Consider the following 25,779-nt stretch of genomic DNA (forward strand, 5'->3'; position numbering starts at 1 on the left):
ACTGTGAGGTAAGACAACACATCTCTCACAACTATTCTGAGGTAAGACAACACATCTTGCACAACTACTGTGAGGTAAGACAACACATCTTGCACAACTATTCTGAGGTAAGACAACACATCTTGCACAACTACTGTGAGGTAAGACAACACATCTTGCACAACTATTCTGAGGTAAGACAACACATCTTGCACAACTACTGTGAGGTAAGACAACACATTCTGCACAACTACTGTGAGGTAACAGAACACATCCTGCACAACTACTGTGAGGTAAGACAACACATTCTGCACAACTACTGTGAGGTAGGACAACACATCCTGCACAACTACTGTGAGGTAAGACAACACATCTTGCACAACTATTCTGAGGTAAGACAACACATCCTGCACAACTACTGTGAGGTAAGACAACACATCCTGCACAACTACTGTGAGGTAAGACAACACATCCTGCACAACTATTGTGAGGTAAGACAACACATCTTGCACAACTATTCTGAGGTAAGACAACACATCCTGCACAACTACTGTGAGATAATAGAACACATCCTGCACTACTACTGTGAGGTAAGACAACACATCCTGTACAACTACTGTGAGGTAAGACAACACATCCTGTACAACTACTGTGAGGTAAGACAACACATCCTGCACAACTATTCTGAGGTAAGACAACACATCCTGCACAACTATTCTGAGGTAAGACAACACATCCTGCACAACTACTGTGAGGTAACAGAACACATCCTGCACAACTACTGTGAGGCAAGACAACACATCCTGCACAACTACTGTGAGGTAAGACAACACATCCTGCACAACTACTGTGAGGTAAGACAACACATCCTGCACAACTACTGTGAGGTAACAGAACACATCCTGCACAACTACTGTGAGGTAAGACAACACATCCTGCACAACTACTGTGAGGTAAGACAACACATCCTGCACAACTACTGTGAGGTAAGACAACACATCCTGAACAACTACTGTGAGGTAAGACAACACATTCTACACAACTACTGTGAGGTAAGACAATACATCCTGCACAACTACTGTGAGGTAAGACAACACATCCTGCACAACTACTGTGAGGCAAGACAACACATCCTGCACAACTACTGTGAGGTAAGACAACACATCCTGCACAACTACTGTGAGGTAACAGGATACATCCTGCACAACTGCTATCAGTAAATAAACCACAGGCCCTGTAAGTTACCGTTCGTAAATAACTTACATTATCCTAACCCTAACAACTACAACGAATAAATCACATACCCTCGAACTTCTGTAATCATATAAATCACAGACCCCTAAACTGCTGTGATAATATAAATAATATATCTCTAAACTACCGTGATGAAAAAAAAATCACAAATACCCATGAACTACTGTGATTATATGGATCACATACACCTCCGAGACACAGACACACAGCCCTGACGACAGACACAAACACATAAGCTGTGAAGACGGCAGACCAGGGGTGGGCGAACTTAGCACCGCAAAGTTTGCTTATCGTTAAGAATGTTCTTAACTCCATGGTAAATTGTATACACTTAGGAACATTCCTAACTGAGCAAACTGAGCGCTACAAAGATCTCCTGATGTAACCCCGACCCCAGGAGCCCCTCAGTTCCCTGACACGCTGAAGACAGCACTCACCTCCAGCAGACACGTGGTACTCGGTCAGGTTGTACTGACGGTTGAGATGCGTGATCAGTGATTCCAGACTCATCGTGGTGGCTGGTCTCGTCTGTGGAATAAAAACAAACAACAGTCCAGGATTCACCACACTCCGTTGGCAGTGCACGTCACAAACTCGTCGCACCATCGCCACCACGAATTGATAACACCACGCACACATGTAACACTTGTGATAACACTATTCGTGACATGGAGTGATGCCACTGTACCACCCCACCCTTATCCACATCACAGCTACCGCGGAACTCCCCCTCCCCCCCTCCAACCCCCCACCCTTGCTATCTACACCCTTCCCTGTCTAAATCACACCCCCACCCCACACCCCTAGCTATCTACACCCTTCCCTGTCTAAATCACACCCCCACCCACACCCCTAGCTATCTACACCCTTCCCTGTCTAAATCACACCCCCACCCCACACCCATAGCTATCTACACCCTTCCCTGTCTAAATCACACCCCCACCCCACCCCCCTAGCTATCTACACCCTTCCCTGTCTAAATCACACCCCCACCCCACACCCATAGCTATCTACACCCTTCCCTGTCTAAATCACACCCCCACCCACACCCCTAGCTATCTACACCCTTCCCTGTCTAAATCACACCCCCACCCCACACCCATAGCTATCTACACCCTTCCCTGTCTAAATCACACCCCCACCCCACCCCCCTAGCTATCTACACCCTTCCCTGTCTAAATCACACCCCCACCCACACCCCTAGCTATCTACACCCTTCCCTGTCTAAATCACACCCCCACCCCACCCCCCTAGCTATCTACACCCTTATCTGTCTAAATCACACCCCCACCCCACACCCCTAACTATCTACACCCTTATCTGTCTAAATCACACCCCCACCCCAAGCTATCTACATCCTTCCCTGTCTAAATCACACCCCCACCACACACCCCTAGCCATCTACACCCTTCCCTGTCTAAATCACACCCCCACCCCACACCCCTAGCTATCTACACCCTTCCCTGTCTAAATCACACCCCCACCCGACACCCCTAGCTATCTACACCCTTCCCTGTCTAAATCACACCCCCACCCCTAGCTATCTACACCCTTATCTGTCTAAATCACACCCCCACCCTACACCCCTAGCTATCTACACCCTTCCCTGTCTAAATCACACCCCCACCCCACACCCCTAGCTATCGACACCCTTCCCTGTCTAAATCACATCCCCACCCCACACCCCTAGCTATCTACACCCTTCCCTGTCTAAATCACACCCCCACCCCACACCCCTAGCTATCCACACCCTTCCCTGTCCAAATCACACCCCCACCCCACACCCCTAGCTATCTACACCCTTCCCTGTCTAAATCACACCGCCACCCCCACCCCTAGCTATCTACACCCTTCCCTGTCTAAATCACACCCCCACCCCACACCCCTAGCTATCTACACCCTTCCCTGTCTAAATCACACCCCCCCCCCCCACCCCTAGCTATCCACACACTGCCCTGTTCACGTTAACCGCCCCACCCAAAGTTCAGCAGGGCACCACGACACACTGTGTAAACTGCATTACCATACTGGTATTTATCCACGCACTTCCACTACCCCCACCTCTGTCCCACATACTGCCACCTGTCTAATCTTCATCGACACTATACCACTACCCCCATCACTATCCCACATACCATCACCCGGACCCACCACCACCACCCATACCTGTATCCACACACATCACACCCACTTCTACCCGCCCCTCCCCCCTTCCTGCCCCACAACACTGCCCCTCCCCAACACTGCCCCCCGACAATGCCCCACGACACTGTCCCACACCCCACAACACTGCCCCACGACACTGCCACACGACACTGTCACACGACACTGCCCCATAACACTGTCACACAACACTGCCATACGACACTGTCACACGACACTACCCCCACAACACTGCCCCACGACACTGCCATACGACACTGCCACACAACACTGTCACACGACACTGCTCCACAACACTGCTCCACAACACTGCCACACAACACTGCCACACGACACTGTCACACGACACTGCCCCCACAACACTGTCACACAACGCTGCCCCACATTGCCCCACGACACTGTCCCAAAACATTGCCCCACGACACTGCCACACAACACTGCCCCACGACACTGCCACACAACACTGCCCCACGACACTGCCACACAACACTGCCATACAACACTTCCCCACGACACTGCCACACAACACTTCCCCACGACACTGCCACACAACACTGCCCCACGACACTGCCACACAACACTGCCACACGACACTGCCACACAACGCTGCCCCACGACATTGCCCCACAACGCTGCCCCACGACACTGCCACACGACACTGCCACACAACACTTCCCCACGACACTGCCACACAACGCTGCCCCACGACACTGCCACACGACACTGCCACACAACACTTCCCCACGACACTGCCATACGACACTGCCCCACGACACTGCCACACAACACTTCCCCACGACAATGCCACACAACACTTCCCCACGACACTGCCACAAAACACTTCCCCACGACACTGCCACACAACACTTCTCCACGACACTGCCACACAACACTGCCTCACGACACTGCCACACAACACTTCCCCACGACACTGCCACACAACACTGCCCCACGACACTGCCACACAACACTTCCCCACGACACTGCCACACAACACTGCCCCACGACACTGCCCCCACGACACTGCCATACGACACTGCCACACAACACTGCCCCACGACACTGCCCCACGACACTGCCCCCACGACACTGCCCCACGACACTGCCACACAACACTGCCTCACGACACTGCCCCACGACACTGCCACACAACACTGCCCCCACGACACTGCCCCCACGACACTGCCCCACGACACTGCCCCACGACATTGCCCCACGACTCCCCAGTTTGTTTCCTCAAAGAGGCGTCACTGCGTTTTGGACAAATTCATGATGATATACACAGGACCCCATCTGCCTGGCAGATGACCAGCAGCAGAACCCAGCGAGCTCATCGGGCCATGAATTCATGCACATATATTTGTGTAGCTGTTAGAGTGGAGTTCGTCTACTACATAATGTCCGCAGAGGACAACGCTTATATTTTTGAAAGTGAAACTGTCCTGGTTTCTGTTCTTGTGCACTAAGTGCAACTGTCCTGGTTTCTGTTCCTGTGCACTAAGTGCAACTGTCCTGGTTTCTGTTCCTGTGCACTAAGTGCAACTGTCCTGGTTTCTGTTCTTGTGCGCTAAGTTCAACTGTCCTGGTTTCTTTTCCTGTGCACTAAGTGCAACTGTCCTAGTTTCTGTTCTTGTGCACTAAGTGCAACTGTCCTGGTTTCTTTTCCTGAGCACTAAGTGCAACTGTCCTGGTTTCTTTTCTTGTGCGCTAAGTGCAACTGTCCTTGTGCACTAAGTGCAACTGTCCTTGTGCACTAAGTGCAACTGTCCTGGTTTCTTTTCCTGTGCACGAAGTGCAACTGTCCTGGTTTCTTTTCCTGTGCGCTAAGTGCAACTGTCCTGGTTTCTTTTCTTGTGCGCTAAGTGCAACTGTCCTGGTTTCTTTTCCTGTGCACGAAGTGCAACTGTCCTGGTTTCTTTTCTTGTGCGCAGTGCAACTGTCCTGGTTTCTTTTCCTGAGCGCTAAGTGCAACTGTCCTGGTTTCTTTTCCTGTGCACGAAGTGCAACTGTCCTGGTTTCTTTTCCTGTGCGCTAAGTGCAACTGTCCTGGTTTCTTTTCCTGAGCACTAAGTGCAACTGTCCTGGTTTCTTTTCCTGAGCGCTAAGTGCAACTGTCCTGGTTTCTTTTCCTGAGCACTAAGTGCAACTGTCCTGGTTTCTTTTCCTGAGCGCTAAGTGCAACTGTCCTGGTTTCTTTTCCTGTGCACGAAGTGCAACTGTCCTGGTTTCTTTTCCTGTGCGCTTAGTGCAACTGTCCTGGTTTCTTTTCCTGAGCACTAAGTGCAACTGTCCTGGTTTCTTTTCCTGAGCACTAAGTGCAACTGTCCTGGTTTCTTTTCCTGTGCACTAAGTTCAACTGTCCTGGTTTCTTTTCCTGAGCACTAAGTTCAACTGTCCTGGTTTCTTTTCTTGTGCGCTAAGTGCAACTGTTCTGGTTTCCTTTCCTGAGCACTAAGTTCAACTGTCCTGGTTTCTGTTCTTGTGCGCTAAGTGCAACTGTCCTGGTTTCCTTTCCTGTGCACAAAGTGCAACTGTCCTGGTTTCTTTTCCTGAGCGCTAAGTGCAACTGTCCTGGTTTCTTTTCCTGTGCACGAAGTGCAACTGTCCTGGTTTCTTTTCCTGTGCGCTAAGTGCAACTGTCCTGGTTTCTTTTCCTGAGCACTAAGTGCAACTGTCCTGGTTTCTTTTCCTGTGCACTAAGTGCAACTGTCCTGGTTTCTTTTCCTGTGCACTAAGTGCAACTGTCCTAGTTTCTGTTCTTGTGCACTAAGTGCAACTGTCCTGGTTTCTTTTCCTGAGCACTAAGTGCAACTGTCCTGGTTTCTTTTCTTGTGCGCTAAGTGCAACTGTCCTTGTGCACTAAGTGCAACTGTCCTGGTTTCTTTTCCTGTGCACTAAGTGCAACTGTCCTGGTTTCTTTTCCTGTGCGCTAAGTGCAACTGTCCTGGTTTCTTTTCCTGTGCGCTAAGTGCAACTGTCCTGGTTTCTTTTCCTGTGCACGAAGTGCAACTGTCCTGGTTTCTTTTCTTGTGCGCAGTGCAACTGTCCTGGTTTCTTTTCCTGAGCACTAAGTGCAACTGTCCTGGTTTCTTTTCCTGTGCACGAAGTGCAACTGTCCTGGTTTCTTTTCCTGTGCACTAAGTGCAACTGTCCTGGTTTCTTTTCCTGTGCGCTAAGTGCAACTGTCCTTGTGCACGAAGTGCAACTGTCCTGGTTTCTTTTCCTGTGCACTAAGTGCAACTGTCCTGGTTTCTTTTCCTGTGCACTAAGTGCAACTGTCCTGGTTTCTTTTCCTGTGCACTAAGTTCAACTGTTCTGGTTTCTTTTCCTGAGCACTAAGTTCAACTGTCCTGGTTTCTTTTCTTGTGCGCTAAGTGCAACTGTTCTGGTTTCTTTTCCTGAGCACTAAGTTCAACTGTCCTGGTTTCTGTTCTTGTGCGCTAAGTGCAACTGTCCTGGTTTCCTTTCCTGTGCACTAAGTGAAACTGTCCTGGTTTCTTTTCCTGTGCGCTTAGTGCAACTGTCCTGGTTTCTTTTCCTGTGCACTAAGTGCAACTGTCCTGGTTTCTTTTCCTGTGCGCTAAGTGCAACTGTCCTGGTTTCTTTTCCTGTGTACGAAGTGCATGCTGCACACGGGACCTTGCTTCTTCGTCTCACCCCAATGACTGGACGCTCGGTCAGACTGTCCAAGCTTGGGAGAAAGGGCGAGACTGGGATTCGAACCCGAACCCTCATGGACACTGTATGAGCAGGTAAGTGTCTTAACCATGTTGTCCCCTTCCTGTCCTCACTACACTGCCGCACCAGACCTGTCCTCACTGCACCAGACCTGTCCTCACTGCACCAGACCTGTCCTCACTGCACCAGACCTGTCCTCACTACACCAGACCTGTCCTCACTGCACCAGACCTATCCTCACTGCACCAGACCTGTCCTCACTGCACCAGACCTATCCTCACTGCACCAGACCTGTCCTCACTACACCAGACCTGTCCTCACTACACTGCACCAGACCTATCCTCACTGCACCAGACCTGTCCTCACTGCACCAGACCTGTCCTCACTACACTGCCGCACCAGACCTGTCCTCACTACACCAGACCTGTCCTCACTGCACCAGACCTATCCTCACTGCACCAGACCTGTCCTCACTACACCAGACCTGTCCTCACTACACTGCACCAGACCTATCCTCACTGCACCAGACCTATCCTCACCGCACCAGACCTGTCCTCACTACACTGCCGCACCAGACCTGTCCTCACTACACCAGACCTATCCTCACCGCACCAGACCTGTCCTCACTGCACCAGACCTATCCTCACTACACCAGACCTGTCCTCACTACACCAGACCTGTCCTCACTGCACCAGACCTGTCCTCACTACACTGCCGCACCAGACCTATCCTCACTACACCAGACCTGTCCTCACTGCACCAGACCTGTCCTCACTACACCAGACCTGTCCTCACTACACTACCGCACCAGACCTGGCCTCACTGCACCAGACCTGTCCTCACTACACCAGACCTGTCCTCACTACACTACCGCACCAGACCTGTCCTCACTGCACCAGACCTATCCTCACTACACCAGACCTATCCTCACTACACTGCCGCACCAGACCTATCCTCACTACACCAGACCTGTCCTCACTACACCAGACCTATCCTCACTACACTGCCGCACCAGACCTGTCCTCACTGCACCAGACCTGTCCTCACTGCACCAGACCTATCCTCACTGCACCAGACCTGTCCTCACTGCACCAGACCTGTCCTCACTACACTGCCGCACCAGACCTGTCCTCACTGCACCAGACCTGTCCTCACTGCACCAGACCTATCCTCACTACACCAGACCTGTCCTCACTGCACCAGACCTGTCCTCACTACACCAGACCTGTCCTCACTGCACCAGACCTGTCCTCACTGCACCAGACCTGTCCTCACTACACCAGACCTGTCCTCACTGCACCAGACCTGTCCTCACTGCACCAGACCTGTCCTCACTACACTGCCGCACCAGACCTGTTCTCACTGCACCAGACCTGTCCTCACTACACCAGACCTATCCTCACTACACTGCACCAGACCTATCCTCACTGCACCAGACCTGTCCTCACTACACCAGACCTATCCTCGCTACACCAGACCTATCCTCACTACACTGCCGCACCAGACCTGTCCTCACTACACTAGACCCTGTCCTCACTGCACCAGACCTATCCTCACTACACTGCCGCACCAGACCTGTCCTCACTGCACCAGACCTGTCCTCACTGCACCAGACCTGTCCTCACTACACTGCCGCACCAGACCTGTCCTCACTGCACCAGACCTGTCCTCACTGCACCAGACCTATCCTCACTACACTGCCGCACCAGACCTATCCTCACTACACTGCCGCACCAGACCTATCCTCACTGCACCGCCGCACCAGACCTGTCCTCACTGCACCAGACCTATCCTCACCGCACCAGACCTGTCCTCACCGCACCAGACCTGTCCTCACTACACCAGACCTATCCTCACCGCACCAGACCTGTCCTCACTACACCAGACCTATCCTCACCGCACCAGACCTGTCCTCACTACACCAGACCTATCCTCACCGCACCAGACCTATCCTCACCGCACCAGACCTGTCCTCACCGCACCAGACCTGTCCTCACTACACCAGACCTATCCTCACCGCACCAGACCTGTCCTCACTACACCAGACCTATCCTCACTGCACCAGACCTGCCCTCACTGCACCAGACCTATCCTCACCGCACCAGACCTATCCTCACTGCACCAGACCTATCCTCACTACACTGCACCAGACCTATCCTCACTGCACCAGACCTGTCCTCACTGCACCAGACCTATCCTCACTGCACCAGACCTGTCCTCACTGCACCAGACCTGTCCTCACTGCACCAGACCTGTCCTCACTACACTGCCGCACCAGACCTGTCCTCACTACACCAGACCTGTCCTCACTGCACCAGACCTATCCTCACTACACTGCCGCACCAGACCTGCCCTCACTGCACCAGACCTATCCTCACTACACTGCCGCACCAGACCTGTCCTCACTGCACCAGACCTATCCTCACTACACTGCCGCACCAGACCTATCCTCACTACACTGCCGCACCAGACCTATCCTCACTGCACCGCCGCACCAGACCTGTCCTCACTACACCAGACTTGTCCTCACTACACCAGACCTATCCTCACTGCACCGCCGCACCAGACCTGTCCTCACTACACCAGACCTGTCCTCACTACACCAGACCTGTCCTCACTACACCAGACCTATCCTCACTACACTGCCGCACCAGACCTGTCCTCACTGCACCAGACCTGTCCTCACTGCACCAGACCTGTCCTCACTGCACCAGACCTATCCTCACTACACTGCCGCACCAGACCTATCCTCACTACACCAGACCTATCCTCACTACACTGCCGCACCAGACCTATCCTCACTACACTGCCGCACCAGACCTATCCTCACTACACCAGACCTATCCTCACCGCACCAGACCTATCCTCACTACACTGCCGCACCAGACCTGTCCTCACTGCACCAGACCTGTCCTCACTGCACCAGACCAATCCTCACCGCACCAGACCTATCCTCACTACACTGCCGCACCAGACCTGTCCTCACTGCACCAGACCTGTCCTCACTGCACCAGACCAATCCTCACCGCACCAGACCTGTCCTCACTGCACCAGACCTATCCTCACCGCACCAGACCTATCCTCACTACACTGCCGCACCAGACCTGTCCTCACTACACCAGACCTATCCTCACCGCACCAGACCTATCCTCACTGCACCGCCGCACCAGACCTGTCCTCACTACACCAGACCTATCCTCACCGCACCAGACCTATCCTCACTACACTGCCGCACCAGACCTGTCCTCACTACACCAGACCTATCCTCACCGCACCAGACCTGTCCTCACTACACTGCCGCACCAGACCTGTCCTCACCGCACCAGACCTATCCTCACTACACTGCCGCACCAGACCTGTCCTCACTACACTGCCGCACCAGACCTATCCTCACCGCACCAGACCTATCCTCACTACACTGCCGCACCAGACCTATCCTCACTACACTGCCGCACCAGACCTGTCCTCACTACACCAGACCTATCCTCACTGCACCAGACCTATCCTCACTACACTGCCGCACCAGACCTGTCCTCCCGACCTCCCACGCAGAGGCAGTCAACGGTGTGGGGACTGGTTGCATTGTGGGTTTTCCCGATAAAACGGGGCTCGCTCTCTGTATGGGTGAAATCCCCCACCTCCACCCTACCCCCTGACCTCCCACGCCCCCGCCGTCGTTTCGCGAAACGGTAGAGAGAACATGACCCCCGCGCCCCCTCCCAACCCACTCTCCCGACCTCCTTTTTCCCCCCGGGTGGCGTGATCGTCGCTGAGGGAACGGGTACGCAACTGGCTGTGTCAACAAGACGCCGCGCGCTCCTCTTGCCGGGTGATATTGTACCCATACTGACATGTACCCCGTTTTGTGTGAAACACCGCGTCACAGAATACCTTGGCTTGTGTGTCACAGCGCACAAAACAGACCTTGGCCTGTGTCACACCACATAAACTACGAGGGCCGCTCTTTCAGTATCGAAATGCATGCATGGCCACACTTAGACACGACATCACTATCGATGTATCCTTCCCCAAGCATCTCACGAATTTTTCCTTTCTTCCAAAACCACGTGTCCGTGACATCCGAACGTGTTGATACAGGTATATATATATAGCGCCTTCAAAGAAAGCTCTAGCATCTCCAACTCTCTGGAACTGGAGGGGTAGAGGGGGGGGGGGGGTACGAGACCAATTGTACATCATTTCCGCCAGAGTCAAGAGTTGCTGTTGCGGTGTGTGTGTGTGCACCAGCATTGTCATGATGTAGCAGGAACACTGTCTGCTCCATGCCTTCAACACTTCAAGCAGACAGTCTGTTGACCGTTGCTTTATTTCGGGATCACACTGAAATACCTGTCTCTTCTCTTGTTGCCACGTCGCCAACACGACTTGATCTTCCTCCACCAACTTTTTGGACCATGTGATATGCTTACTTTCTTTTCTTCATCATTCAAGTTATGAGGAACACATCGGGAGAAACAGTTCCCAACGCCACGGTGTTCAGGGAAAATGACACTGATACTTCCCAGTGACGTGCTCGGTGTGTTTTCTGTTTTATTCAAGGTGATTCTTGGTTTTCCTCAATAACTGACCTTACCTGGGACACCTTCTGATGTGTGTCACAGCACAGACAATAGACCTTGACCTCTGTGTCACAGCACAGGCAAGAGACCTTGACCTCTGTGTCACAGCACAGACAATAGACCTTGACCTGTGTGTCGAAGCACAGATAATAGACCTTGACCTCTGTCATAGCAAAGATAACAGACCTTGACCTCTGTGTCACAGCACAGACAATAGACCTTGACCTGTGTGTCGAAACACAGATAATAGACCTTGACCTCTGTCATAGCAAAGATAACAGACCTTGACCTCTGTGTCACAGCACAGACAATAGACCTTGACCTCCGTGTCACAGCACAGATGATAGTCCTTGACCTCTGTGTCACAGCACAGACAATAGAATTTGACCTCTGTCACAGCAAAGATAACAGACCTTGACCTCTGTGTCAGCACAGAAAATAGACCTTGATTTACACACTTTTGTGAAAAAGAAGAACTGGACAGTGCAGTTCACAAAATAAAAGTAAGAACTGTCATGTTCATTAAGTAGTAGTAGTAGTGAATATGCACGAAAATTATCCCTTTCTACATCTCTTCCAGAGATTTCCTTCCTCAATATAACCCCCCCCATACACACACACACACACACACACACACATACACAGAGGCAATATCCATGTTTCCCCCTAAAAACAGAATGAGCAGTAATCACAACAAGGTGTGGACATTCACACCGTCAGAAACACATGTGTGGAGGGGAAGAAATGCGGATATGGCCGACACGAACAGTCACACACACACACATACACACACACATCTCTCTCTCTCTCTCTCTCTCTCTCTCTCTCTCTCTCTCTATATATATATATATATATATATACACATACATACGCACACAAGTGAGAAACTGCACTGAAAAAAAAAAGAAACATTGAAAGAAATAAAAAACAAGCGAACAATACCAACAACAAAATAATACTTAAATAAAGATTTTTTTTTAAGATAAAAAAGAGGATATAATAAAAAAAAAAAAAATATATATATATATATATATATATATATATATATATATATGTATGTATGTATTGGTCAAAGGGTTACACTTTCATGAAAACGAAAAAGAGCGTATACTAGTAAGTTTTCAAAACCGGTTCAGAGGAATGGATTGACACAGTACAAACTGGGCACATTGAGTTCACTGCAACTACTTACCTGACACACTGACGGACAGGTGGGTTTGAGGGACTGGTGGACAGGTGGACAAACTGACCGGTGACGAAGGTGACCACAGGGTGGCTGACTGAAAAGTGACACGAGCAGCGGTGTGTGTGTGTGAGTGTGTGTGTGGCAGACAGCGGGGCGTGTCGTGGCGTGAGTGTGAACCCTGCACCGCCTGTCGTCAGTCCACTGGATGTCTGCACGTGGTTCGTCAATGTTCAACACGGGCCGCAACCCTTCCACCCTTTCCACTTTCTTCCACCCTTTAAATTTCCACCCCGCGTTGACTGGCCGGGGTGGCGGACACAGGCACATGCCATTGCTTGTTTGTTTGTTTCTCTCTCTCTCTCTCTCTCTCTCTCTCTCTCTCTCTGTAAGAATGAACGGAGTTATTATGTGTTGAGTGACCTGTTGGCTGCTATCACTTTTCTTCAAAGAAGGAATTTTGTTTTAGGTAATGTCCAGTTTTAGCAACCTAAATTCCCCATACTAACATGATAACGACATGCACGCTTTCCCGTACAGCCGCCAAAATTGCAATTGCGAGAAAGCGTGTGATGTCGTTATCACGTTAGGGGTTTTGATGGTGGTTTTTCAGGCAATTTGCACCACAATTTACCTACTCAGAGTGGATGACAAAGGTCAAATCATTGTTATTTATGTTATATTTCATGCCTGCATTGCATTATACACGAAAAGTACCGTGCACGTAGCTCCAGGAATTTAGGTTGCTAAAATTTGGGTTTGCTTTCACAATTCATTATTTCATTATAAAGGTTTTTTGGGTTCTTTTTTTTAAATATTAAATAAAATGAAAGAATGTTGATGTATTCGCCCATGTCATAAAGACCTCATGGCCAATGACCTTAAAGTGTCAAAACGTCAAGCGTCTCTCTCTCTCTCTTGTAAAGTACATGTATACGTCATACTTGATCAGGTTATGTGCACAAGTTTTCCTTTGAGACTTTAATTTCACGTGTGTGTGTGTGTGTGTGTGTGTGTGTGTGTGTTTGTGTCTGTGCGCGCGCGCGCGCGCGTGTGTGTGTGTGTGTGTGTGTGTTGCCTTTTAAGTTTGTCCTTTTCCCCCCTGAGGGCTGGATGTCAAAAAAAAGAAAAAAGGTTTGCGCATTCCACCACCCTCGTGAAATATGAATTCGTTCTCTCTCTCTCTCTCTCTCTCTCTCTCTCTCTCTCTCTCTCTCTCTCATGCGGACAAACAAATACAAACAGACACAGACACACAGACACTCACAGACAGACAAACACACACACACACACACACACACACACACACACACACACACACACACACACACATGATGGATGATAAACGTTTATAAACCGTATGAAGGCAGCGTGTGCAGAAAGCTACAGCCAGGTCCCTGCACCATTGTGTAATCAGCTCAGCCACTCCACCACTCCACTCCGTGTGTCGGACTTGAGAAGAACCAGTTACCTGCGTGCGGTATGTGTATATACCGTTTATAGGGTCGTGTGGAATTGTGTCAGGTTCTATATGACTGGATAGGGCAGGGTAGGAAAATGTTTGGCTGTGCAAGGTTGTATAGGGTCATGCAAGACCACAGATAGCAGTGTGTAGGTTATACAGGCTTTTTACGGGGTTGTATTTTGTTGTGCAGGGTTGTATAGGGTTGTGTTGTGTTGTAATATTGTGCATAATAATAATAGTAATAATAATAACATAGTACTTTTCAGGCAAACCTTCCCTACTATATAAGGGCTCTAAGCGCCTCACAATACATCATTCAGTAGTGCAAAATAACATACCTCTGCACATATACATAGAAGAGAAAACGAAATCTATATACACCAAGACAATACCGCAAATTCCAAATATGAATAATTACATAAAAACGTAACAAAATATGTCCTGCACACACACACACACACACACACACACACACACACACACACACACACACACACACAGATGAATATATAATCAAACACACACGCGCGCGCGCACCTACGCACGCACGCACACACACACACACACACACACACACACACACACACATACATATATATATATATATATATATATATATATATATATATACAAACACACACACACATAAACACACGCACACACACACGCATACACACACGCGCGCGCGCGCACGCACGCAATCACTCACGCACACGCGCACACACACACACACACACACACACACACACACACACACACACACACACAAACACGCACACACACACATACACACAAACACGCACACACGCACACACACACACACACACATGCACACACACACACACACACATACACACACACACGCGCACACACACACACACACACACACACACACACACACACGCGCGCGCGCGCGCGCGCGACACGTCTAATAACACTCAAAGTGAAAAGACGTTAGATTAAAGAACGAACACGCACACACACACGCGCGCGCGCACGCACGCACTCACTCACGCACACACACACACACACACACACATATACATATATATATATATATATATATATATATATATATATAAACACACACACACACACACACACACACACACACACACACACACACACACACACACCTTGACCACATGTCTTAATCTTTGAAGAGACTTTGGGGACTGGAAAGAGATTTTCTCCAGAAGACCCGAGAGAACAGGAAGGGGTGTGACAAGGACAAAAGATATAGTAAGATGGGAGACAATCTTGGAGGGGGCGATAAGCCAAAATGCCAATTTTGTACTGAACTGTGTGCTGGGTGGGCAAAGAATCAAATTGACGCAAGATAGGGGTAATAATTATGATCTTTTCTGTTGTTACTATTGTTGATTTTTTGAGAATGATCTTGCTGAAAACAATCCGAAGGCGTCATATCAAATCAGAAGGCGAACTAGCGAGTCGTAGTATACGGTTCTGCAGCGTTGAAAAGGGTTTTGTAACTTGTTGCAATGTTGCATGTGAGGTTGTGCAATGTGGTATTGGGTTGTTTAGTGTTGTAATGTTGCATAGGGTTGTTCAACGTTGTACAGAGTTGTGAACATTTCGTGCGCAGATTGGACTATTCAGCCATCTGCGCATTCACAGATAGATTCATGAGCATCCTCCCCCCCACCCCACCACCACCCTCCCCCATCCCCCAGCTGGATGACAACGATGGTCATCATCGATCTCGATGGATACACCACCACCATATGATTTTACGGGGTTGTATAGGGTTGTGCAGTGTTGTGTGATGTTGTATATGATTTCGCGGGGTTGTATAGAGTTGTGCGGAGTTGTATATGGTTATGCAGGGCTGTGTATGGAGTGTGCAGGAGTTGTATATGGTTATGCAGGGCTGTATAGGGACTGTACAGGCTGCGCGCAGGTGGACTGACAGCCCTGGAAACACAGTGATGTGTGGGGACTGGACCGGCTGGCTGGCCCACACAGGTATGTGTCCTCTCCCCCACCCCACCATGCTCCAAGTACTCACCCATTTCCAACTCAGTACACCACCACCACCCCCACCCCTAACCACACCACACCCAAGCTCAACACTATTACCCTTTGCCCCTGTGACCCCTCCTGCCCCCTTCACCCCCACCCCTGAACCTTGTGATCGGGGGCAAAGTCTTTCACAGGTCTGGGTGGTGGTGGTGGTGGTGAGGACTGTGGGGGGTCATTCTGTTGTAGTTACCGTCTGAGAAGTAATAACCGGGTAACTGATAAGTCACAATGCACTGTCGTGTGTGTGTGTGTGTGTGTGTGTGTGTGTGTGTGTGTGTGTGTGTGTGTGTGTGTGTGTGTGTGTGTGTGTGTGTGTGTGTGTGTGTGTGTGAGGGGCGTGGGTGCGTGTATGTGTGTGTGTGTGTGTGTGTGTGTGTGTGTGAGGGGGGGGATGGAGTGGGTGCGTGTGTGTGCGTGTATGTGTGCGTGCGTGCGTGTGTGTGTGTGTGTGTGCGCGTGTGTCTGTGTGTTTGTGTGCACACGTGTGTGTGTGTGTGTGTGTGTGTGTGTGTGTGTGTGTGTGTGTGTTGGTTCAGGGACGTGTGGGAAGCCGGTGGTGTAAGATTACGACAGTTGAACACGAATGGAGATCATGACAACAGTACCTGAATAACCTGACATTATCCATCAGACTTATACTTCCTAAGATAATTCAGAAACTAAAACTTCATATCGCGAACAAATGTATGATAACGATAGTTTATTGAACATGGCCATGGCCCCATTTGAAGGGGTGATAACATGTTTTGTATGATAAATCTACAAAAGGATATAATCTTACTACATGTTTGCACAAACAAAAATGTTTCATTTAACCATTAATGAAACTATGTCTTTTAAATTAATAACTTGTAAATAGATATGTCAAGATACAACATAACGTTGTCATTTGTAGAAGACAGAAGTACCTGGTCTACTATAGTATCTCAACGGAATATATATTTGTCTCAAGTCATCCAATTCACGACAACATTGTACGAAACGGACTTCATCTTCTTTTGCATATCTACGTAACGGACATACCATATCAACTGTGGTGCTGATCTTGTATCTTTTACTGTGCACGTTGATATCAGATTCATGAGAACGAAACCTTGTTAAAGAACATCTGAAGGCTCGGTTAATATTGATTACTGAATTTGGTTCTGTTAAATAATTCGTTTCAAACAGTTTGAAAAAAGAAAATCTTTTACTATTTTGTACACGGTAGTTCCACTTTTGCCACCTACGGTCAACCATGAATATTCATGACTAAATATGGTTCTGTAAAATGATTCGTTTTAAACAGATTCAACAAGGAAAAATTTCACTATTGTGTACGTGGTAGTTCCTCTCTTTCCATCTACAGTCAACCATGAACATATGTATGAGAAGTCCAGAAGAGAGAGACAGAGAGAGAGAGAGAGAGAGAGAGAGAGAGATGCGCACGGCTCTCTCTCTGTATGTATGTATGTATGTATGTATATATGTGTGTGTGTGTGTGTGTGTGTGTGTGTGTGTGTGTGTGTGTGTGTACATATGTATATGTATATATGTATATATAGGCAATCAGACAGACAGACAAACTGATGGATTGCCTGGCCTCTATTGACCAAGGATGGTGAGTGAAAGTCAAGAACGCGCATTTCAACATTTCAACCCCTGGCCACTGACACACACTCCTCACGACATGACACTTCAGCCCATGGCCACTGACACACACTCCTCACGACATGACACTTCAGCCCATGGCCACTGACACACACTCCTCACGACATGACACTTCAGCCCATGGCCACTGACACACACACCTCACGACATGACACTTCACTCATGGCCACTGACACACACTCCTCACGACATGACACTTCAGCCCAAGGCCACTGACACACACACCTCACGACATGACACTTCACTCATGGCCACTGACACACTCCTCACGACATGACAATTCACTCATGGCCACTGACACACACACACCACACGACATGACACTTCACTCATGGCCACTGACACACACTCCTCACGACATGACACTTCACTCATGGCCACTGACACACACTCCTCACGACATGACACTTCACTCATGGCCACTGACACACACTCCTCACGACATGACATTGATGGAGGACATGTACAGTGACAATGTCATAATCCATGACATGACATTAATGGATGGAATGTGCAGTGACAATGACAGAACTCATGTCATCTTTAATGAATGACATTCCAGTCATAATGACAGAACTCATGACATGACATTGCTGGATGGTGTTTCCAGTCATACACACCACAAGACACGTTTTTAAAATTGATGACATTTTCAGTCATAAGTGATGAACAAAAGCCATAATTAATGGAAGAAATATCGGCATTGTCGCTGAACAAAGCAGGCCCAGGCCTACTGTCCGTGAATCCAGGTCTGTCCAGGGGCCTTGAACAGTGAGCACTAAACGGGACAACGGCAGACAGGCATCTTTCGGCCTGCTCTCAGGATCTGGGGGAGCTTGGAGGTAATGGGATTCAGTGTGAGAGTTGCGCACGTGTGTGTGTGTGTGTGTGTGTGTGTGTGTGTGTGTGTGTGTGTGTGTGTGTGTGTGTGTGTGTGTGTGTGTGTGTGTGTTCGTTCTTTAGTTTAACGTCTTTTTACTGTAAGTGATATTAGACGAGGGAAGGAAAAAAATCGAGTGGGAGGAGGGGGGGGGGAATTACTGTGTACGCATACGAGTAAGTGAAAGTGTGTGTGTGTGTGTGTGTGTGTGTGTGTGTGTGTGTGTGTGTGTGTGTGTGTGTGTGTGTGTGTGTGTGTGTGTGTGTGTGAAAATTATTGATGTAAGTTTTGTTTAAAAAATAAACACAAAATCATAACAATATAACATATTTCTAATGAAAAACTAACAACTATAACAGCGAACCAACTGGACTGTTTAACACGTGTGTGTGTGTGTGTGTGTGTGTGTGTGTGTGTGTGTGTGTGTGTCTGTGTCTGTGTGCGTGTGTTTATGTATGCATGAACTACACAACGAGGACCTGGATGGCCTTGTCCTTGACACAAAAACAAGGAAAAGTGCACGTTGTTCCAGTCTCTCTTGAAGACGTCTGGGTGGTGTTGATGGTCGCGAGAATGAGGAAGAAAACCACACTGTGACAATCACATCGTTTGGAAAACCCCCCCCCCCCCCCCCACCCCCACCCCCCGAAAACAAAAACAACGACAACAACAACAACAACAAACATGCCGACAGCCCTCTGCACTGGCAGCCCGGACCTCTAATTGCCGTGTATCACCTCCGGCACAACCACTCACAACACGTCAGCTGACAAGGCCGTGTGGGCCGGCATGACATGACACGTGACACTGATAATAACCACCTGACTGCCAAGGGCACTGACAGCAGCTGGTGGCAGCGTGTCCCTGAGCCGTTATTGTTTTCTCCTGCTCCAGAGAGAGAGAGAGAGAGAGAGACAGAGAGAGAGAGAGAGAGAGAGAGAGAGACGAGTGGGAGATGGGGGTCAGGGGGGGGAGAGGGAGAGAGAACAACACATGCCCCCCCCCTCTACTGCCCCCACTAATGGCCTATACTATGTTGGAGAAGAGGACGATCATGTTGACGGGGGTTTAGGTCAGCACGAACATAAATATCAGGGGTTTAGGTCAGCACGAACATACAGAACGGGAGTTTAGGTCAGCAAGAACATAAAGAACGGGGGTTTCGGTCAGCAAGAACATAAAGAACGGGGGTTTAGGTCAGCACGAACATAAATATCAGGGGTTTAGGTCAGCACGAACATGCAGAACGGGAGTTTAGGTCAGCAAGAACATAAATATCAGGGGTTTAGGTCAGCACGAACATAAAGAACGGGGGTTTAGGTCAGCAAGAACATAAAGAACGGGGGTTTAGGTCAGCAAGAACATAAAGAACGGGGGTTTAGGTCAGCAAGAACATAAAGAACAGGGGTTTAGGTCAGCACGAACATAAAGAACGGGGATTTGGGTCAGCAAGAACATAACGAACGGGGGTTTAGGTCAGCAAGAACATAAAGAACGGGGGTTTAGGTCAGCACGAACATAAAGAACAGGGGTTTAGGTCAGCAAGAAATTAGAAGAAGGGGGATTTGGGTCAGCAAGAACATAAAGAACAGGGGTTTAGGTCAGCAAGAACATAAAGAACGGGGGTTTAGGTCAGCAAGAACATAAAGAAGGGGGATTTGGGTCAGCAAGAACATAAAGAACAGGGGTTTAGGTCAGCAAGAACATAAAGAAGGGGGATTTGGGTCAGCAAGAACATAAAGAACAGGGGTTTAGGTCAGCAAGAACATAACGAACGGGGGTTTAGGTCAGCAAGAACATAAAGAACGGGGATTTGGGTCAGCAAGAACATAAAGAACGGGGGTTTAGGTCAGCACGAACATAAATATCAGGGGTTTAGGTCAGCAAGAACATAAAGAAGGGGGATTTGGGTCAGCAAGAACATAAAGAACGGGGGTTTAGGTCAGCACGAACATAAAGAACGGGGGTTTAGGTCGGCAAGAACATAAATATCAGGGGTTTAGGTCAGCACGAACATAAAGAACGGGGGTTTAGGTCAGCAAGAACATAAAGAACGGGGGTTTAGGTCAGCAAGAACATAAAGAACGGGGGTTTGGGTCAGCAAGAACATAAAGAACGGGGGATTTACGGTCAGCAAGAACATAAAGAACGGGGATTTGGGTCAGCAAGAACATAACGAACAGGGGTTTAGGTCAGCACGAACATAAAGAACGCAGTACTGGGATGCTGCTCAGTTTCCAACAGGATCGTGACAATCCGGTTACGAGCACTACCATTTTGACTCTCTCCATACGAACGGCGAAAGAGACGACGTTAACAGCGTTTCATCCCAATTACCATCATCAAAATATTGCAAGCGGAACGCTATCATACTGAAGAGGTGAATGTTGACAAAGAATACCACAGTTCTGACGACGGAAGCTAAAGGTTGGGTCATTCAGACACCCACTGGACATCCGAGGGGTCTGTGTAGAGGAGAAGAGAGGACTGGCCGTACTGAGTGAGTTAACTTCACAGGTAATCAAGCACATGTCCCCACATCAGACGATGACGATGACCAGACTGAAGAAATCCACGTCCTGCTTCCAACGATGATCACCAATACTGACATGAAAAACACCCCATGGCCGTTCAGTGTGACAGGAAAGGACAAGAGTGGTACAGATGCCCAGGAAGACATGATGAGCCTCAAAGTAGGGCTGAAGAAGAAGAGAGGGAAGAAACAACCATATCAAATTCAATATCGACAGACTGAAATTTCCAGGATCGCTTAACAATTCCAAGCAGTCGTTGGGGGGTGGGGGTAGGGGGCGGGGAGGAGAGATTAGCATCGCTACTTCTGCTTGATTCTGGAAGATCTTGAAGCCCTCGCAAAACGACTTCGGCATTGCAGTGACCAAAACAACACAGTCCACGGGAGAAGCCGTTGAAAATCCACGCCATGCGATACATGAGTCTAAAGCCACAAAAGAAAAACAGAGAAGGATAAGGATCTGTCAAGTGATGAAGAATGCAAAGGAAAACTAGACTGAACAACGGTTTGAAGACGCTGAGAGAGACCTTGCCAGCCACAACACCGTAATTACTGCGGGTGTATTGTATTGTATTGTATTGTATTGTATTGTATTGTGTTGTATTGTACTGCATTTTGTTGTATTGTATTGCATTGTATTGTCACAACAGATTTCTTTGTGTTGAATTCGGGCTGCTATCCTCAGGGAGAGCGCACAACGTTTTCTACCAACAAGTGTATTTGTTTTCGTACCAACAATTTTATTTGTTTTCGTATCAACAAGTGTATTTGTTTTCGTATCAACAAGTGTATTTGTTTTCGTATCAACAAGTGTATTTGTTTTCGTATCAACAAGTGCATTTGTTTTCCTCTCAACAAGTGTATTTGATTTCGTACCAACAAGTGTATTTGATTTCGTACCAACAAGTGTATTTGTTTTCGTATCAACAAGTGTATTTGTTTTCGTACCAACAAGTGTATTTGTTTTCCTATCAACAAGTGTATTTGTTTTCGTATCAACAAGTGTATTTGTTTTCGTACCAACAAGTGTATTTGTTTTCGTATCAACAAGTGTATTTGTTTTCCTCTCAACAAGTGTATTTGTTTTCTATCAACAAGTGTATTTGTTTTCCTCTCAACAAGTGTATTTGTTTTCTATCAACAAGTGTATTTGTTTTCGTATCAACAAGTGTATTTGTTTTCTATCAACAAGTGTATTTGTTTTCTATCAACAAGTGTAATTGTTTTCCTATCAACAAGTGTATTTGTTTTCTATCAACAAGTGTATTTGTTTTCGTACCAACAAGTGTATTTGTTTTCATATCAAAGTGGATTTTTTCTACAAAAGTTTGCCAGGGACAACATTTTTGTTTATTTGTCTGTTGCCTTGGGTTCTTTTACGTGCGCTAAAGGCTGTAAGTGTCCATGGAACTGTTCAACAGTTCACTTACTTGGGATCTAACATCAGCGCTGTTCAGACTGAAACGTGAATTGAAAGACAAAACATCTCCATGAATCACACGACCGGACATGTGAGACATGGACCCTCACAGCGGATCTGTAAAGAACAATCCAAGCCATGGTAAAACGGAGGCGTTATCACAAGATACCAAACATCAGCACCCAGTGACTGCATGCACTTTGATGGTGAGATTACCAGCAGCGTGGTGGTGGTGGAGCTGAAGTCGTTGACTTTCTGGAGAGACAAGGTGAGGGCCGCACTGCTATCTGCTGACACACAGCCTGCAGTGATGATAACAGTGCAGATGAGGACTGGCTGTTTCCACTCTCGCCTTGCTATCTGTCATGTGTATTGTCAAGACCAGACGGGAATAAAACAGGATATAATTTATATACATATATATAGTCGAGAAGCTGTTAGTCCAGAGCCGTCAGTCAATTTAATAATGATAATAATAATAATAATAATAATAATAATAATAATAATAATAATAATAATAATAATAATAATAATAATAATAATAATAATAATAACAATACTTTATTTTCATATAGCGCTATAATTCAAGCACAAGCAAGCTCTGAGCACTTTGCAATTCCAGTACCTACAGTGGAACTGGACAGTACATAAAAGTTAGTAGAAACATGTAAAACAGAATCATTAAGACGATAAAAACACAATGCACAAAACCCACAAGGTAACATACTCTCAATACTACAACTGTTACACACACACACACACACACACACACACACACACACACACACACACACACACACACACATGAACATGATCAAACAACTGAGATAATAGCAATCTGCTCTAGTTCTCTCCCTTGTAACTCTTAAACCCAAAAGGTGCAAACCAACATGCAACATCTGTAACAATACCAACACTGCAGTGTCTTGGGAAAAGAACCCATGAATAGGGTACTGGAACTTGGGACTGCTCATCAATTACTCCCCCATCCCTCCTCTCTCTCTCTCTCTCTCTCTCTCTCTCTCTCTCTCTCTCAAGATGGCGGAACAGAAGTTGCATCCGTGAAAATGGCTGTGGTCATCCTGCTTGTCTTCCCCATCATGTTCTGACTGTGCTTTCATATCTGTGAAACTACATGTTTGGCGCATATCTGTTATGCATGTGTGTGTGTATGTGTGAATGTGTGTCTTCATGTTTTACATTTATTTGCTTATTTATCATCATTGTTGTCTTATTTATTTATTTATTTATTTATTTATTTTTATTATTATATTATATTATTATTATTATCACTACCTTTTTTTCTTCACATTATAATTATTATTTATTTATTTATGTATGTATTTACTTATTTATGTACGCTTATCTATTATTTATTCACCTTTTTTTTCAAGGCCTGACTAAGCGCGTTGGGCTACGCCGCTGGTCAGGCATCTGCTTGGCAGATGTGGTGTAGCGTATATGGATTCGTCCGAACGCAGTGACGCCTCCTTGAGCTACTGTAACTGAAACTGAAACTGTAGTTGACATTCAGCGTGTGCAGACTTTACTGTCAGCGGCTTGTGTTACTTAACCATCGTGTTCATGTCTTGAACAAGAGTGTGTGAAAATCAGAAATTATTTCTTAATTGAAATGCATCAAGGAAGTGGGTGTTTTCTATGAAGGTATTCATGCACCAGTTAGATCTGTTCAACGTGCTCATTTCTGGCTCCGAGAATGCGATCTTTCAGACATTGTAAGGGTTGGTAAGTGTTTGGAGAAACTGACCAGCATGGAGGTCTCTCAATCAGTTTTGTATTTGTATATTTGTATTACTCTTTTTGTCACAGTAGATTTCTCTGTGTAAGATAATGACTACTTTCCCAAGGGAGAGAGCGAATCGCTGCACTGACAGCGCCACCCATTTCTCGTACTTTTTTCCTGCCTGCAATTTCTTAAAAAGTATTTTTCTATCGAAGTGGGATTTTTTTTTTTACAGAATTTTGCCAGGGACAACCCTTTTGTTGCCATGGGGTCTTTTACGTGCGCTAATGCATGCTGCACGCGGGACCTCGGTTTGAATGACTAGCGTCCAGACCACCACTCAAGGTCTAGTGGAGGGGGAGAAAATACTGGCAACTGCCGATGTGATTGAAACCAGTGGTCTCAGATTCTCTCGGACGTGTTACTCCGGTTATAGAGTGTGCTTCAACACTTTGCGATTCGGCCTGGATTATTATGCTGAAACCATTGATCAACATCCTCAAAAGAGCTGTTAAATCAACTGTTAACCAGTCAGCTTCTCTGACACGTGCTGACTTTTAACAAGCAGACACCCCCCTCTCACGGCTGAACTTTTGAAGACGACGGCCTTTTCATTGCATAAAATATTTCAAGGTATTGTTCCATCTTCATTGGTTTCTATGTTGACCCTGATGGTTATCGACGCTCGCATGAAATTACCCCCCACCCCCACCCCTCTTCACAACCATTAGTTTGTGTAAATCAAGCCTTACATATTCTGGGGGTAGGTTATGGAATCATATTCCCGAGAAAAAGAAATGACATGAACTTCTCAAACTGTCAAGTTAATTTTCATTATTTTACTAGGAATCTTTGAAATGTCACATCACTGTATCCATAGACGCTTTGGTGATGATTCAGTATTAATGAAACTATTTCTCTTCTCCCATCTCTCTCTTCTCTTCCAGTACATTGTAAAAGATCCGTGCATGTCTTTATTTCTGTGTTTTCTTTTCCTTTTGGCCAGAGGGCTTCATTTAATAAAAAATGGAAAAAAACACAACTTTTTGAGCTAAAAATCGTCCCTCTCTCTCTCTCTCTCTCTCTCTCTCATGTACACAGATACAGACAGACTCGGACAGACACGCACAAACACAGATAGACAGACACACAGACAGGCAGAAAGATAGACACACACAAACACACGCACGTACGCACACACGCACGC

General features: G+C 47.4%; 1 protein-coding gene across 1 annotated transcript in view; it reads right to left on the reverse strand.

The window, feature by feature from the left end:
* Nucleotides 1-12,973, reverse strand: part of LOC143294929 (very long chain fatty acid elongase 4-like) — a 31,100-nt gene extending 18,127 nt beyond the window's left edge. Inside the window, exons 1-2 of the mRNA XM_076606446.1 lie at nucleotides 12,847-12,973; nucleotides 1,671-1,761 (exon numbers count right to left, since the gene is read on the reverse strand). Of these exons, the coding sequence (XP_076462561.1) occupies nucleotides 1,671-1,743 (73 nt within the window). The 5' untranslated portion in view covers nucleotides 1,744-1,761; nucleotides 12,847-12,973. The remainder of the gene's footprint in view (nucleotides 1-1,670; nucleotides 1,762-12,846) is intronic.
* Nucleotides 12,974-25,779: the final 12,806 nt, after the last annotated feature.

Source organism: Babylonia areolata, chromosome 20, assembly GCF_041734735.1.
Source record: "Babylonia areolata isolate BAREFJ2019XMU chromosome 20, ASM4173473v1, whole genome shotgun sequence".
Classification (NCBI taxonomy): domain Eukaryota; kingdom Metazoa; phylum Mollusca; class Gastropoda; order Neogastropoda; family Buccinidae; genus Babylonia; species Babylonia areolata.